The 17,064-nt window shown below is 38.1% G+C and overlaps 1 protein-coding gene across 10 annotated transcripts in view; it reads left to right on the plus strand.

The window, feature by feature from the left end:
- The window catches only part of acaca (acetyl-CoA carboxylase alpha), a 36,286-nt gene that overhangs the window by 292 nt on the left and 18,930 nt on the right, over window positions 1-17,064 (plus strand). For 3 of the 10 annotated variants that reach the window (XM_030153435.1, XM_030153437.1, XM_030153434.1), the window contains exons 2-31: window positions 1,261-1,519; window positions 2,464-2,523; window positions 3,313-3,445; window positions 3,734-3,872; window positions 4,804-4,913; window positions 5,006-5,087; window positions 5,187-5,285; window positions 5,362-5,468; window positions 5,581-5,691; window positions 5,790-5,999; window positions 6,621-6,791; window positions 7,625-7,786; window positions 8,012-8,175; window positions 8,291-8,441; window positions 8,870-8,973; window positions 9,070-9,297; window positions 9,453-9,603; window positions 9,686-9,820; window positions 10,220-10,366; window positions 10,460-10,648; window positions 11,130-11,230; window positions 11,414-11,502; window positions 11,741-11,865; window positions 12,007-12,120; window positions 12,769-12,882; window positions 12,969-13,058; window positions 13,162-13,280; window positions 14,969-14,992; window positions 16,007-16,150; window positions 16,818-16,920. In XM_030153435.1, the coding sequence (XP_030009295.1) occupies window positions 1,261-1,519; window positions 2,464-2,523; window positions 3,313-3,445; window positions 3,734-3,872; window positions 4,804-4,913; window positions 5,006-5,087; window positions 5,187-5,285; window positions 5,362-5,468; window positions 5,581-5,691; window positions 5,790-5,999; window positions 6,621-6,791; window positions 7,625-7,786; window positions 8,012-8,175; window positions 8,291-8,441; window positions 8,870-8,973; window positions 9,070-9,297; window positions 9,453-9,603; window positions 9,686-9,820; window positions 10,220-10,366; window positions 10,460-10,648; window positions 11,130-11,230; window positions 11,414-11,502; window positions 11,741-11,865; window positions 12,007-12,120; window positions 12,769-12,882; window positions 12,969-13,058; window positions 13,162-13,280; window positions 14,969-14,992; window positions 16,007-16,150; window positions 16,818-16,920 (3,935 nt within the window). Of the gene's footprint in view, window positions 1-1,260; window positions 1,520-2,463; window positions 2,524-3,312; window positions 3,446-3,733; window positions 3,873-4,803; window positions 4,914-5,005; window positions 5,088-5,186; window positions 5,286-5,361; window positions 5,469-5,580; window positions 5,692-5,789; window positions 6,000-6,620; window positions 6,792-7,624; window positions 7,787-8,011; window positions 8,176-8,290; window positions 8,442-8,869; window positions 8,974-9,069; window positions 9,298-9,452; window positions 9,604-9,685; window positions 9,821-10,219; window positions 10,367-10,459; window positions 10,649-11,129; window positions 11,231-11,413; window positions 11,503-11,740; window positions 11,866-12,006; window positions 12,121-12,768; window positions 12,883-12,968; window positions 13,059-13,161; window positions 13,281-14,968; window positions 14,993-15,376; window positions 15,527-16,006; window positions 16,151-16,817; window positions 16,921-17,064 lie in introns of all 10 variants that reach the window. The other 7 variants (XM_030153439.1, XM_030153441.1, XM_030153438.1 and 4 more) reach the window with 5 other exon arrangements.

Consider the following 17,064-nt stretch of genomic DNA (forward strand, 5'->3'; position numbering starts at 1 on the left):
TTGGACAGCACTGCTGCAAGTAACGTTACATTTATGCACTTTTTGCTGAACCAGATGACAAACAAGATAGCATCCTTAGCTTGCCTCAGCGTTGAAGCGAAGTAGAACGCCTGTACGAGAATGTAGTCATTTCAGTTCATGCATGTAGTTGTGAGTTCAAATAAGACTGTGCACCACTACTATGACTAGATGTTCCTCCTTTACAGTGGTTCATTTACTGGCTGCCTGTCCTCTGTCTTATATCTTTGTTACTTTGTAAATGCTTCACCTCTATTAACCCTTTCATGCATAGTGGTCACTACAGTGGGCAGTTACTCTACAGCTTTACTCTTGTATATTCATGGGTTTTCTTGTTTTAGTTCCATATCAACCAACACAGTGGACACTTATGCATCATCTCATAAGCTGCAATTCATACCATTATTGTAACTTTGCTGTTCTTGATTGGTTCTTGAGTGGAAATCAAATGTTAATATTTATTTTTTGCATATTATCTCCATGAAGTGAGTAATAACTAGTATTAGAATATGTTAAAATGTGAGAAAACATCAGATTAGCTGCATTAAACATGGTTTCATTTCACTGTTTTCATATCACTTTATGATATTGGGTTTTAAATACATGTTTCATTGCTTCAAGAATAAAATTCATGGTGTAGCTGAGTGGACATTTTTGTAACTCCATGAAAAACAGGTTGATAAAAAAAAAAAAATGCAATCACATTGTTTTTTTTTTTTCATGCCTAAAGAGGAATAAAAACACTCAGGAACAAAAATCTTCATTAAGGTTCTCATAATTCATGCATGAAAGGGTTAAGTTGGTCAAATGAAAAGTGATATGCATTTTTCTAAATTATTCTATAAAACATGTAGTATAGTGTTAAAATATTAACTGTTAGCATCTGTTATGAAGTATAATATCAGATTTATCTTCTGGCTGTATGATATGATACTGATCCCAGCAGAGGCAGAAGTCAATTCAGATGACATCCATAATTAATTCAAGTACCAGCTCTTTTAATTATTGTCCAATAATATAGTAACTTTTTTCATATTGTTATACATTATATTGATGCTTTTAGTGTTGGAGAAGTGATGCAATATCTTTTGCATTATCAAGATTATTAAGTTTATGTAACCCACTATTGCAGTAGAACAAACAGCATCACCTCCAACCTGATCTTGTGTCACAGTGACCTGACATTTGGACTCATTCTACCCCCATTTTAAGTATTAATGTCACTGTTCTGATCCTTTTCAGTATTTGCAGCCTGTTCGTGTCGTCCAGTCATGGCACAGCAGGATGGTGCTGCCAAGAAGAACCCTGCAGTCGCGGCATTGCATTCCCACTTCATTGTGGGATCTGTGTCAGAGGAGAACTCAGAGGATGAAACTCAAGTGAAGCCAGACATGCAGTTGGAAGACAAGGAGACGCGCTCCCTGTCACCATCATCTGGGAGCTCAGACAGCACTTATGAAATGGGCTTTGACCACATTGATGGCCCTATACACAATCTAAGGTAAGAATCTAAACCTGCCCTGCCTGTGTCAGTTATTGCTTATTTATAAAAAATTCTATACTGAATACCATCAATATTGAGTTGTTTTACGAGTTGTCTGTTGGTGTGGGTGAATAGGTTTGCATACACATTTGTTTTAAGACAGCAGTTTTGGTTTCGAAAATACTTTTATGAATATATTACTGTTTTATTTATTTTTTTTGAACTGCTCTAGTTAATGTGTCTTAATGTTATTTATCAGTGGCCCATAATGAATGAATGTCTACCTTCATTACAGTAGCTTTAAGTTACATGATTTTTGCTGTTCATGAAATGTGCAAATATTAAATGCGAACAGAGAGCCTGCAATGTGCTTTGCCACCTATGGGATTGGCCTTATCGCCAACAATATCCAATAGTACACTGTGTTCAGAATAGGTACCCCCCCTTAATGGGTGGCCCCTTAGTTTTACCTCACATGTGAAAAGTGTTCTTTTCCCTAGGCCTGTGCTACTACAGATGATCTCTGTCTCTGGAGTCTGTGGTGTTTACACATCAGACTGTTGGTTTAGAAAAATAAAAAAAAAATTAAAAAACTGTTCACATGCAGAACTTCCCAGTCCAGTAGTTGAAAGGAAGGTATTCAATGTGATTTGATTTTTTTCCGGAACATACATACAGTCTTTAGTTGCTTTGCCAAATCCAGGTTTTTCAGTGGAACTTGAGATTTCTTATTTTACTGTCAATTTGACAGTGAGGTGCTTATGATTTTTCTCAGATTTTTTTTCGAGCTTGGTTTCCAGTATGCCTCGTTGAATTAAGCAGGTGGACTGATGACATTATAGATGTATACCTCATTTATTCTTCATATTTCAGGCCAGTTTTCACATATTTAAGTTGCAAATTTTAAAAATTGAAGTTTAGAATCTTACAATATTTTGTTTTCCCTTTGAATCATGTCCTAGATTTCCATACTTGCTTTGTCCTGTTACGTTTTGTGTATCAATTGCACAACAACGAAGAGGGTGAGTGGGGGTTGACTTAATGAAGTTAGGACAGACAGTTAAAAACTTGAAATACTTGATAGGAGTGTCTGCTTTCTCCACCCCCATGGTTTTTTTTCTCATAGGTCAGAAACTCCTCCCTGTGGTCCACAGCTGATTCAAAGTAGAGCCTCAGTTTAGTAGAAGCTGCTCGTGCCGGTAGATCTTGCCATGTTGCAATAAAGCAATATCAGGCCATAGAAGCCAGCCAGCCACACAGCCTCACTCACTGCCACACCTTCCAACCATATGATATCCCTCCCTCTGTGGTATCCACTCCCCCTTATGGTTTCCATTTGGGTGGAGAGAGCTGTAATGTACGCTCAAGCTTGTCAGTACAGGACAATGCCCTTCCGTCTTGTGCATACTGTACCCTGCTTCCTAGTTACTATATATATATATATTGAAATTGATTTATCATATCAACAGTGTCAACTAGTGGAATATCAAGGTTTTTTTTTTTTACTTTGCTGATCTTCTTTATATTTCTTTGTCATTTCCACAAACTATACAATTTAAGACATGGTATCCAAATCCAGTAGCTGTCTTATCAACATAAGGTGATAACAGTGTTTTATCTTGTGGGTTGTATACTTGTACATGAACTTGAATGCTGTTAAAAGGCTTCATTCCCTATATGTTGTTATTTCATACTTTAAGATGTAAGTTACTAATTGCGTAGCTTTTCAATGTTTTTTTTTTTTTTTTTTTTTTCATAATTAGAGGTGTTTGACGAAGTGTTGTACACATTCCTTGTGTTTCGTAAAACAGGCCAAGCATGTCTGGGCTGCATCTGGTGAAACAGGGCAGAGATCGCAGACGTATTGATCTGCAGAGAGACTTCACTGTTGCTTCTCCAGCTGAATTTGTTACACGCTTTGGTGGCAATAAAGTCATTGAGAAGGTGATGATTATTCTCTACTTTTTTAAATGAAAGTTTAAAGTACAACTGGTGGAATAAATCATGGCATATTCAAATTGTACCCAAGAAGATGTCAAACTGTTTAAATCATGAAAATGACTAAACAAATTTTGGTGTTTGTGTGTTGTATTCCACATCATTGGAATGTCATTTTGTAAATGTCTATTGATCAAGTAGCTGTAGTCCTGCTTTGATTTGTCAAGTCTTGAAGTGTTACTTAATCAATGTGATGCACTGAATGACATGAACTCTACCATTCTGCTTCACAAGGTGCTCATTGCTAACAATGGCATTGCAGCAGTAAAGTGCATGCGTTCCATTCGCCGCTGGGCCTATGAGATGTTCCGCAATGAAAGGGCAATCCGCTTTGTTGTGATGGTGACCCCAGAGGACCTGAAGGCCAATGCAGGTGAGGTGTAGTGAGTTATTCTTAAAGGGGTCATATTTTGAAAACCCACTTTTATTAGTCTTTGGGACATTTATTTGTGTATTTGGGGAACCTAATAGTTCATGAAGTTTGAATTTGAACCCTCCAGGTGCTGCAAAGCTATCTTTATATTCATTTTGGCAAAAATCAAGTGGATTTCTACAACCTGTTTTAATTCCTTCTTCATCTATTGTGTCTATTACAAGTTGCATCATGACATTTGCACATATAAGGTCAAGACTTTCGTCGGACATTTCTCTGAGTATGCTGTAGTTTGTCAGCAGCAGCAGTTGTAGTCCATACTGAAAATATGTCCGAACTTCAAGCTGATTACCTAAAATGTTCAGTTGTTGGTTGTATTAACGAACACAAGTGGCTGAATGAGACAGAGCAGCAGTCAACAACCTGGAGGGGGTGGAGTGTGAAGTGGCTCATTTGCATTTAAAGGGCCAGCTCTTAAAACGACCTTTCTGGTGTCATTACTCAGAAATAGGGTTGAGGATGGACCTGTGGAGTTGAATTAATGAAGAATTCAGACCCAAGCATAGCATTTGCAGTTTATGTAGACCACAGGGAAATGTTTTAAAATGCATAATTCCATTTAAAAAAGCAAAATATCACCCCTTTAATGGTTATATTGTGATAAGTTGCCACTTGACACTATCTGTGGTATCACTAACAAGAATTTTGGCTATTAAAATATGAATTTAACATTAGGTTTAGAGGTAATTGTTTATAAGCACAGACATTGTTAAACACTTAAAAGTTATGGAGTAAAAGCAGTTTACATTCTTGATAGAAATTAAGCCACATGCTTGGCCTTGTGGACCACGGATTATATCCAGAAGTATAAATGCTTTATGGTCATTTAATTATGATTGTTGATCCCTTTTTGTTTTGTTGTCTTGTATAGAGTACATCAAAATGGCAGATCATTATGTGCCTGTGCCAGGAGGGACAAACAACAATAACTATGCCAATGTGGAGCTCATTCTAGACATTGCTAAGCGCATACCTGTTCAGGTACAGCCTCATATGTTTTTATGTGATGTTTGGTTACAGCAAGTAAGAACTTGACACTGATTAAAAAATGGTTTCTCTATTGTACCGTGCAGGCTGTGTGGGCTGGTTGGGGTCATGCCTCAGAGAACCCCAAACTTCCAGAGCTGCTTCATAAGAATGGCATTGCTTTCATGGGTAAGAAAAGTACCATACTTGAATATGCCACTTTAACATACCTACATATTTCTTCTATTACCTAAAAATAAAATAAAATGCTATTTACGTAATTTTTAGGTCCTCCAAGCCAGGCTATGTGGGCCCTGGGAGACAAGATTGCGTCCTCCATTGTGGCTCAGACAGCTGGCATCCCCACTCTGCCATGGAGTGGAATAGGTGGGTCAATGTTAATGTGAGATTTCTAGTTTTAAAATCCCAAGGCAGAAAATATTAACTATATATCTTTTTTTAGGGCTGACAGTAGAATGGTCAGAGAACAACCAAAAGAAGAAAGTCATCAATGTTCCTCACGATGTATACGAACTTGGCTGCATTCAGGATGTAGAGGATGGCTTGAAAGTAAGATTGTCTGTTAATTGATATTTGGCAATGCCTGGTGGATATCTCATATTTTTTATTATATATACAATATGTAAATGCATGCTCGTATGTGGTATGTGTCCATCACCAGGCGGCTGAAAACATCGGCTACCCAGTAATGATAAAAGCCTCAGAGGGAGGGGGAGGAAAAGGCATCCGTAAGGTCAACTCTGCAGATGATTTCCCTAACCTCTTTAGACAGGTGAGCTCCAAATACATGTAAATCAGAATTTGAATTGTCACGAAAGACTTCCCAACTACAAGGAAGACAACTTACCTTTCTGTTTTCTTGTCCTCTAGGTCCAGGCAGAGGTTCCAGGGTCACCCATTTTCGTCATGCAGCTAGCCAAGCATGCCCGTCATTTAGAGGTCCAGATCTTGGCTGATCAATACGGAAACGCCATTTCCTTATTTGGTAGAGACTGTTCTGTGCAGCGGAGACACCAAAAAATCATAGAGGAGGCTCCAGCAACCATTGCAACTTCAGATGTGTTTGAAGATATGGAAAGGGTAAAAAAAACATCTAAGTTTAAGTTTCTACTCTTCTTGGCCATAGAAGCATTGCCATTATTTTGAAGGAAACAGAGGTTCTTTATCATTGTTTGTACATCTATGTAGCTGGTAACTATAAATCGAAGGCCCTTTTTACAAGTCAGAAATCCAAACATCATGTTGTAGTTCCATTGTTTGTATTTCATATCTTGGTTAGTTTAGTGTCATGATGCAAGCTTGTGACTGCACTAAACAATTTTGTATGACATAAGTTTTCCATTTGAATAGAGAAAAATTAATGAATAGATTTATTTTTGGTGCCACTATGATTTAGATGATTAGAGTACACCAAGATGGAGGTGTCTGGTCACGGTCGCTTCACTATTACTAATTTGTGTAAAAACTCACAAAGTTTTTATTTCAAAATTTAGTACTTTGATTTTATTATTTTTTTGTCATATAATTTTTATATATACTGTCCATTTATAAATCCTGTGGTTGATGTACAGCACCTTGGTCAACTGAGGTTCTTTTTTAATGTGCCATATAAGTAAGACGAATTGACTACAAAGTCTAGAGCAAACAAGCTGAGTAAAATAATTTAAGCACATTTAATTTAACCAAATCATCTCCTCTCAGTGTGCAGTCAAGCTGGCGAAGATGGTGGGGTACGTCAGTGCAGGTACAGTTGAGTACCTCTACAGCCAGGACAGCAGCTTTTACTTCTTGGAGCTCAATCCTCGTCTGCAGGTGGAACACCCCTGTACCGAGATGGTTGCTGACGTCAATCTGCCTGCCGCACAACTGCAGGTCAGTGTCATTAACACACAAACCTGCATCGTCTTAAAAGAAAACGCCATATGTTGCATCATATTCCACGTCGTGGTGTTTGCATCTCTGGTTGTCCAGTAACAAAGACGTTAGCACGCTTCACTGTTCTCAGCACAAACCACCAGACAGGCCCCCTGTCTCCATGGCAACTGACAAAAGACGGAGGCGACACACAGACGCATTGTAGAGGATCGAGGGGTTATAGCACCAATTGGTCACATGGTCTGTTCTGCAGTATTTTGGATTGTATGTGTATATAGGTCAGTATCAGCCAAGCTGAAGGACATTGTTATTGCTGGAAATCTGCACAGGCACGCTCACTGGGTGTGGAGTCACGCACTCTCCCCACTTCAGAGGAGGTCACACACTCATTGTCACCTACAGAGCAATAATAACTTTCATTATATGTCAGCAAGATTTTTTTAGTAGTTGATAACACTGAAATTATGACGTTGACAACCGTCAGATATACATATTGAAGAAGGATGTATTCATAACCAAGGTTATTATAGTTAATGAAAATTAAGAGCAAAACTAGTTGTGATGAAAATATGTCTACACTGAAATTAAAACAAAAGCTATTTTTCAGAAACGGGAGAACAATGTAACAGAAATTAGAATATAATCAAAAAGCAGCAAAAATTAACATAGTTTCCAACATTTGCAAAGGTTGCAACCAATTTCAATGGTTCATGGTGTATGAGAATTAAATTCCTTTGCACAGTATGAGGCCTTTTATAAACGATGGTTTCATTAATCATTACTGATGTCATGCATACAGTTCATGTGCTTATTTCGCTCTCCTCGGTCAGATTGCTATGGGCATTCCTCTTCACCGGATCAAAGACATCAGGATGCTTTATGGGGTCCAGCCCTGGGGAGACTCTCCTATTGACTTTGAGGGTTTATCTACAGCTCCATCACCACGAGGCCATGTCATCGCAGCACGTATCACCAGTGAAAATCCTGATGAGGTAATCATTACTGTCTCCCTTTTTCTAGAATAATGTATAATATATCAATTCTTTTTGATGTTTTGTTGATCCTTTCTTTTGGCTACATATTTTTATTTGGCATTTTCAGTGTTTACATGCAGGATTCTATATAATAATTATATTGTAAGAATTTAGATTCATACGTTTTGTTGGTTGGTCTTCATTTTATGTGAAAGTCAAATAAATGTACATATCTAATTGCAGGGCTTTAAGCCAAGCTCTGGAACAGTGCAGGAGCTGAATTTCCGCAGCAATAAGAACGTGTGGGGCTACTTCAGCGTTGCAGCAGCTGGAGGACTCCATGAGTTTGCGGATTCCCAGTTTGGACACTGTTTCTCTTGGGGCGAGAATCGTGAAGAAGCCATATCGTCAGTACACATAGCATTTTAAAAATATTGTTTTATTATTACATGAACTGAATCTTGCCCAGAACAAATGTAGTAATATTAATATACACTTACAAGATTTGTATTTGTTTTGTAGCAATATGGTGGTGGCCCTCAAAGAGCTATCTATCAGAGGAGACTTCAGGACCACAGTGGAATACCTCATCAAACTACTGGAAACTGAAAGCTTTCAGCACAATAGCATTGACACCGGCTGGCTGGACAGGCTTATCTCAGAGAAGATGCAGGTTTGCAGAGATGCTTCATAGATCTCTACATGAGATGATTTTGGGAAACATTGTGACAAAGATATGTTTGGTATAATCCAGAAATGTAAAACCACACTACATTGAGGTGGTGATATGACATTTAAAAGATTGAATTATCATGCAGTTTAGATTTAACAGGAATGTTTGCATGGGTGGCTGTAAAGAAAAATATTGATTGATTGATGTATTTATTTTGAATATGAATGTCAAAACAGAAGAAAATAAATTAACAAAGCACTTAAACATAAGACATATAATATATATTCGAAAACGAGTGGGAAGAAGTATAACTTATAAACTCCCACTCCTTCTCCTTATATAATTAATAACAATAATAACCTTCCTAGTCTAAGCATATCTATGCTGTATACAATAATATGTATGTAATAAGTATGTTCTGAATGTAGGCTGAGCGTCCCGATACCATGCTGGGAATTGTGAGTGGTGCTCTTCATGTGGCAGACGTCAATCTGAGGAATAGTGTGTCTAACTTTCTACATTCTCTGGAAAGGTAAAGCAATACACTGCATCATTTTAGCCACAAATAGACAGAAAGTAAGAGAGTAGTTAAATAGAAAATCTAAGACGGCTTCATATCTCTGATCAGGGGCCAGGTGCTGCCAGCGCACACACTACTCAACACTGTGGATGTGGAGTTAATTTATGAAGGTACTAAGTACGTCCTGACAGTGACACGTCAGTCTCCAAACTCCTATGTGGTCATCATGAACAACTCCTCGGCTGAAGTGGACGTCCATCGGCTCAGTGATGGAGGCCTTCTGCTGTCGTATGATGGCAGTAGCTATACTACGTACATGAAGGAAGAGGTGGACAGGTAAGAAAGCAAAGCCTGCAAATGAAACTAATGTTATTTAAATGAGTCAAATATGCACAGAATAAAGAATAAAGATTAGCTTAGTTAAAATTAAAAAGTCTTTGTTTTGTTTAACACTTTATATAGACAAATCTTTTTTTTTTTTTTTTCCACAGATATCGCATCACAATTGGGAACAAGACTTGTGTGTTTGAAAAGGAGAATGATCCCTCGCTGCTACGTTCTCCTTCAGCAGGAAAACTCATCCAGTACACAGTGGAAGATGGCGGACACGTATTTTCTGGCCAGTGCTATGCTGAGATAGAGGTATAGTGTGTTTAGCTGGGTATGTCTTACACATAAACTGAGTGATTATATGTAATCTTTACACTTTTACCCCAAATTCCAGGTAATGAAGATGGTAATGACCCTGACAGCTGCAGAATCTGGCTGTATTCACTATGTGAAGAGGGCTGGAGCAGCACTGGAACCAGGATGTGTTATCGCTAAATTGCAGCTGGATGACCCAAGCAGAGTTCAGCAGGTATAGTATATATAACTAATACAGGGCAGGTTTGTGTTTTATGTTGTTCCAAGAGAATCTATATTTTCTTCGACATACTCAGTCTTGGTGTACTGTATACTTCAGATTACTTAACAGTATCAGATCTGATATCCATTCTTTTTTTATGGATGTGTATACCAAATTTAAGCACTGCTTTGCTGAAGAAACTTGTAAAATTTGTAAGTGAAGCTCTGTGTATCTTCCACATGTAAGGGAAAATGATTGTTGGATACAGAGCCCAAGCAATGTTTTTATCTATGAAATTGTGGCTCATTTTACACTTGTAATCCATCTCAAAATAGTCACAAAGTATTATTAAGTGTTAGTTTTTTGCATATCGTTTGGCTCTAATAATGAATATTTTTGTTCATCTTGTAGGCAGAGTTGCATACAGGGGCCTTGCCCTCTATTCAGGCAGTAGCTTTGAGAGGAGAGAAGCTCCATAGAGTCTTCCACAACACACTGGATCACCTTGTTCACATGATGAATGGATATTGTCTCCCTGAGCCTTTCTTTGGTGCTAAGGTAAGAATTTATTCACGTTTGAGGAAGCACCAATGGCAGCTGTGCTGACATTAAGGTGTTCCTACTACACTTCTTTTTTTTGTGCCATTTTAGCTGAAAGAATGGGTGGAACGGCTGATGAAAACCATGCGAGATCCATCTTTGCCACTACTGGAGTTGCAAGACATCATGACTAGTGTTTCAGGTCGAATCCCACCTGCTGTGGAGAAAGCCATTAAAAAGGAGATGGCTCAGTATGCCAGCAACATCACTTCTGTACTCTGCCAGTTCCCCAGCCAGCAGGTAATTTGCCAACACATGCTCTCACTATGGTAACTACAACTATGTAGAAGTTGTTGAACATACCTTAAAATACCATTTAAAATTTGTTTTCCCCTCTGATTTTTTTTATTTTTTCAACAAATTTGTCAGGGGTTATTTCTCAACTGTAGTCTGTTGTTGTAATGCAGCAGAATAGAAAACTGCTGTGACCCTCTGCTCATGATTTTTACAATGTCTTGTGCAAGCAAATTATTTCAAATCTATGATTTACTTCCAAGAAATTCCATGTCTATCTAAGTAATAGGGTAAGCAAAAGTGATTGGCAGTTTATTTTCCTCATTGTCACGTTTATTGTATTCTATGTCAGTTTCTTAAAGTATTTTGATATACAACTGGAATACATTAACCTTGATGCTGTCAGTGTCAGTTGGATTAGACACCACGGTTTCATTGCTGTGGGGATCACATGCTTATGTTGTGAACTGTTCATCTCTGTTTCCAGATTGCAAATATCCTAGACAGCCATGCTGCAACGCTTAACAAGAAGTCAGAGAGAGAAGTCTTCTTCATGAACACACAAAGCATTGTCCAGCTGGTACAAAAGTACGTGTCATGCTCTACATCTCAATAAACAGACAGTATTTCTAAAGTGGTCACTTAGAGTAGATTCTATGATCCAAGGTGACTGCACAGTCCAACTGAATATGTTAGATTTGCAAAAACTGTAGTACTTGCCTGACTCCTTCTTTTAGTTGTGTCAGAGCAAGCTGTTTCTGTTCCCAACAGGTATCGCAGTGGCATCCGAGGTCACATGAAGGCAGTGGTGATGGATTTACTCAGACAATATCTGAAAGTAGAGATTCAGTTCCAGAATGGTGAGTAGTAGGAGATGCAGGCTTTTTTACTAGTGTCACAGGTACATTTTGGTGACATGTCACTGCATGTGTGAGCTATACGGACTTTGTGTAATGTACTATACGTTTTTATAGAATAAATGCTGTTATTTTGTTTCTCCACTTGAGGGAGTTCTTTCACAATAAATGTCTCACATTCTGTAATTCTGGATTTACCCTCCACAGTATTTACTAATTCTCTAATGTGTTGGCTCAACAGGACATTATGACAAGTGTGTGTTTGCACTGCGTGAGGAAAACAAAGGTGACATGGCCAATGTGCTGAATTACATCTTCTCTCATGCACAAGTCACCAAGAAGAACCTGCTGGTTACAATGCTGATAGTAAGTGTCCCGTCTTAGTGAGATAGAACTGTTAGAAATCCTAAAGGATAAAGGTGATGTCTGAGATACTATTTCATTCGTCATATCCATATTGACATCCGCTATCCACTGTTAAATATCCTCATGATTTACTGTTTGTAGGATCAGCTTTGTGGTCGTGATCCCACTCTGACAGATGAACTGATGGCCATCTTGACTGAACTCACCCAGCTCAGCAAGACGACCAATGCCAAGGTGGCACTGCGTGCTCGGCAGGTGGGAAGTTTATTCTTAATTTTTGTTAACATTTAATGGTGTCAGGAGAGAAAGAAAACTAAAATGCTAAAACCATTTCATATATTTGGTGTAGCTTTTTAGCTTTTATTTACTGCGACAAAGCAGGGAAAAGTCACATTTGCTTATGTGCAAAAATTCATGAAATGATTGCTTTACAAATGTAGATAAGTAATAACCACTATTTAAATTACCGACAACAAGAGGTCAGGTCTCCTAATCACAAGTAGGATAATAATTAAGAATATCTGATGTAGATAAAGAATGTGAAAACGAAAAATCAACATCAAAACACAACATCACAAGTTAATTTGAGGGACTACACTGAATTTTTTTTAGATTATCACAAGTGGTCTAATAATTATTTACAAAGTTGTATGTGCCTCAACCCATGTGCTTTTCAACATGAGATATTTATTGAATGTTTATCCACACCAAAACATGTTTTGAAAAGCAAGTGTTTCACCACCAGGTGTCACTGTCCACAGTCCATTATGGTACAGAGGAGCTGCTGACACTAATACAGCCTGAAATACAGCCCAGTAAATGCTTACTTAGACATAATTATTAAAAGAATAAATACATAACTGTTGAAAGTAAAGTACTTTTCTCATGCATTCTCTGTCCCAGGTATTGATAGCTTCCCATCTTCCCTCATATGAACTGCGACACAACCAGGTGGAGTCCATCTTTCTCTCTGCAATTGATATGTACGGACATCAGTTTTGCATTGAGAACCTTCAGGTAGGAATTGAAAAGGAAAGGACTAACCAACATAACTTTGTCTAGTGAGGACTATGTACAATCCTGGATAATCCTTATATTTCCAGAAACTGATCCTGTCTGAGACCTCCATCTTTGATGTTCTGCCCAACTTCTTCTACCACAGTAATCAGGTGGTCAGGATGGCTGCACTTGAGGTAAGACAAATCAATTACTGATTCAGATTTAATGAATATTACAATCCAGAAAGTTCACATAAAACTAATATATTTGATCATCTTTTTTTTTTTATTATTGCAGGTGTATGTTCGCAGAGCCTACATTGCCTATGAACTAAACAGCGTTCAGCATCGTCAGCTGAAGGACAACACATGTATAGTAGAATTCCAGTTCATGCTTCCGACGTCACATCCCAACAGGTATCACACACACCATCTGTAACACTTATGTGCTGTGCATCACCTTTCTTGCTGCTCCCCCCTTTTTGGGACTGTGGACAACAGTCAAAATTAATAACATAGATGCATTTGGAATTTGTCATTGACAGGAGTGATGCTGGCGAAGTGACAACCTCAGAATATGATTGGTTATAGTTTTATACTGATTTATACCATTCTTATATCTGTTGTCACTCCTGCTCACTATTACCTTTTTTTAATTTAATGGACTACTTTTTGTACTATAACAGATGTTTCAGCCTCACATGATTTCTATGACTGGCTAAACTATATCTCTGTACAGATATATATGTATAGATGTCTGTGTAGGTTCTCGTTTGCCCAGGTCATCATTCTTCTTGGTAGTTCTTCTCTGTTCAACTGGACTGGTCAGCTCTGACGTTTCTGGTCAAAGACTCTGAAACTCACACACAATACCCACTAACGACCCTACCCCCAGGGACAAATCCCCCTTATGACCCTAACACATAAGGTGGGAGTAACACCCACACAGACCACTCCCCCTACAGGTTTATAAGTCCAGTTTCCCCGAACAAGTTATTAGAACTGAAGAGGTCTTTTGGATGAGAGACAAAACTTTTTCAAAAGAGTCCAGTTGAACTGAGAAGAACTACCAAGAAAATATATGTGTATAATGTACAGATGTTAACCAGGTTCCTACTTAAACTCCTGCAGCAGTAAAATTGTGGTGCTGAGAGTCTTTACAATCTCAGGCCACCCTCACAGCTATTAGTCATTCCTTGTTGTTTTTCTCAGTGTAAATTATCTTCATGTGCAAAAGATGGTATTTTGTGAGACTGGACATACTTTCTTGGTTTGTCACAATTGTGCCATATCAAAGCCCTACATATCTCGTGAAAGGTGCTTCTCATTGTAAGTCTTTATAGGGGCACATCAAAGTTTAAAGTCAAAGAGATGAAAAGAGACAAACTTGGGATTTGTCCTGCACATGCTCAGTGTTTGAGAATGCTTGTAACAGACCCAGTTCTGCAGCAGTTTTGCTGCGTATGTGTTTGTTGCAGGACTTGTATTCCACATCCTGTATGTGTGATTGTGATCAGTCTGTCTGGTTGAACTGTGTATTGTTTTGGCTGTTTACATGCCTGTGTCTTTACAGTGCTGGTGTTTTTTTGCCATGTTGGGTTAAGATTGGTTTTGAATCTAGTCGTAGAAAACCTTTGAATGCTATTATACTCACATTGTTGCATGTTTATGATTTAACGGATCTGAATTAACTTTCACGTTTGGCTCATTACTGTGAACTAAACACAGCATGAGAGTGTCACATGATCCTCTTTCTTTCTTTAGACTATATCTCAGTACAAAGAAGCCTTATAATCTCATGATGCATGTTATAAAGGGAGCAGTCAACAAGCAAAATGTGTGTTACTTGTTTGCTTGTGAAAGATATTTTCACAACTGACTTTTTCCTGCATACATTCATTTGACAGATATGAATACAAAATATCTGTCAGTATCAGCCATTACAATCTAAAGTTTCTAGTTTTGATATTTAATGCAGTTACACACATATACACATACATACATACATACTGTACAAATATATACACACATTTCTGCACATTGACTGTCTTTCTCTTCTGATGCCTGCCACTAACCACCTGGTAATCAATGTCGTTTGATTGCAGAGGGAACATCCCCACTCTAAACAGGTATTGTAAACGTTCTTTTCATTGCATAGATTACTAGTGACTGTAGCTAGTTGCGCGGTTAATAATCCACATTCAATTAATCTGATGAGCAAGACAATACATTTGTTAATGCAACTATATGATGCTTCCAACATTCCTATAATGAAATAGAATTAATGACTGGATTTTACTCTGGTTGATAAGCTTACATTTTTCTTAGATTTGTGGACAATAGCGTGGCCCCTGGTGTTGAGCCAATGTGTCATATAGTTTGAGTGTGTGTTTGCTTTCTTAGTAACTGTGTGAATGTGTTTGAACATAATTTGAATGAAATATGGTATAAAATAGTTGAAATGACCTTTGGGGAAATGCCTTCTGAACTGAAATATGTGACTGTCCTACTAGGAAAATGTCTCCTCCAGTCCTGGACAATGTAAAAGCCATGGAGAATAAATTAGAGGAAACAAAAACACAGGATGTTAATGCACAGGATAGTAAATCTCAGGATGATAATGCTGAGAAGAATGATGCCCCAAATTTGGAGTCTGCAGACAGGTTTGAGACATAAAATGTCTTGAGTACCTTAATTGGTGTAGTTCATGGGACAGCACATTATAATCGCAGGACTAACACCAAAGGGAGGTGGTTGAATACTGCAATCTGCTGGGGAGTTGGTGTCTGTCTGTTGGGTGTATGTTTCCCTTGTACCTGTGCAAGGAGTTTTTTTTTTTTTTTTGTTCAAATATGACTAACACACTGTCACATGTCCATTACATACAGCTCGTTTTCACTTTTGTCACTTCTAATGGTGTAAATCTGAACCTCATTCAGTTTGACAGTTAAGGAAACACCAAGAATTAATGTACAAGTGCACTCATGCACATTAGTAGATGAAATGATCAGAGTCACGTTATTATCAAAATCTGTGCAATCCAAACTGTTCTGAGGTTCTTAAAGGTGCTTTGGGTAATCTTTCAGGCTCATTCTACCGGTATTGCAGAATGTCATTGTAACCGCTGTCTCGTAACACTCTAGGATGTCATTTTCATCCAACTTAAACCACTATGGGATGGTGCACGTGGCCAGTGTGAGTGACGTCCTGCTTGACACTTCTTTTACTCCACCATGTCAGCGAATGGGAGCCATGGTCTCCTTCCGCTCCTTCCAGGAGTTCACCAAGTAAGTTTCTTCATTTAAAGAAAAATAATAATAATACAAGCTTGGGAGTTTTATGAAGTTTTCTTGGATTTGTATCTGGGTTCCTGCAGGGTCTAAAAGTCTTAAAAATCTTGAATTTGCCTAATCTGCATTTAATATTTTAAAAATGGCTTTAAAAGGTATTAAATGTGATATTGTAGGTCTTAAGGTATGTTGCCATAAACTTATTCGCTGTGTTGTGTTTAAATGTGTCTGTTAAATGTCCAAGCCGCAAAGAAAATAACATGAGTCGACTCAGTTCCACCCGTTCCAACTGGACAATTTATATTGAATTTAGGAACCAATTATCACTAACTTTGCAGCCCCCAGTGAGAAATGATCACAGAACATTCAGCCCAACACATGTCCAGCAGCTAGTCACATGTGCCTCTCCCAAAAAGTAAGCATGGAGAAGTGCAAATTTAATAATGCCTGGTTGGAGAAAAGATCATTCTCAACCTGATTGACATGAATTTTCCTAAATTCAACAAGCCACAAATTTTTGCCAGTATGGCTGTGAAGTAGGCTGTGAAATGGGTATGAAATTCTGCTCTAAGTAGTCCTTAATTTAACTTGTAGAAACCTGTAGGAACCCTGTTGTATGTGTATTGCAATTGCAGTCTGAGATATGATTTTCCCACCTCTTCAGAAACATTATGGACGTGTTGAGCTGCTTCTCAGACTCTCCTCCCCCAAGTCCAACCTTCCCAGAGGGAGGTAATCCGGTTCTATACGGTGAAGAAGACAACAAGGTAACGAGCAAACTTGTACTTGTTTTCTATATGTGTGTGTAAATGTATGTATATATACACTGCAAAAATCAAAATCTTACCAAGTGTGTTTTTCTCCTTTCTAGTCAAAATATCTCATCACACTTAGAATAAGACATAATCACC

The sequence above is a fragment of the Sphaeramia orbicularis genome, chromosome 14 (genome assembly GCF_902148855.1).
Source record: "Sphaeramia orbicularis chromosome 14, fSphaOr1.1, whole genome shotgun sequence".
In the NCBI taxonomy this organism is placed as follows: domain Eukaryota; kingdom Metazoa; phylum Chordata; class Actinopteri; order Kurtiformes; family Apogonidae; genus Sphaeramia; species Sphaeramia orbicularis.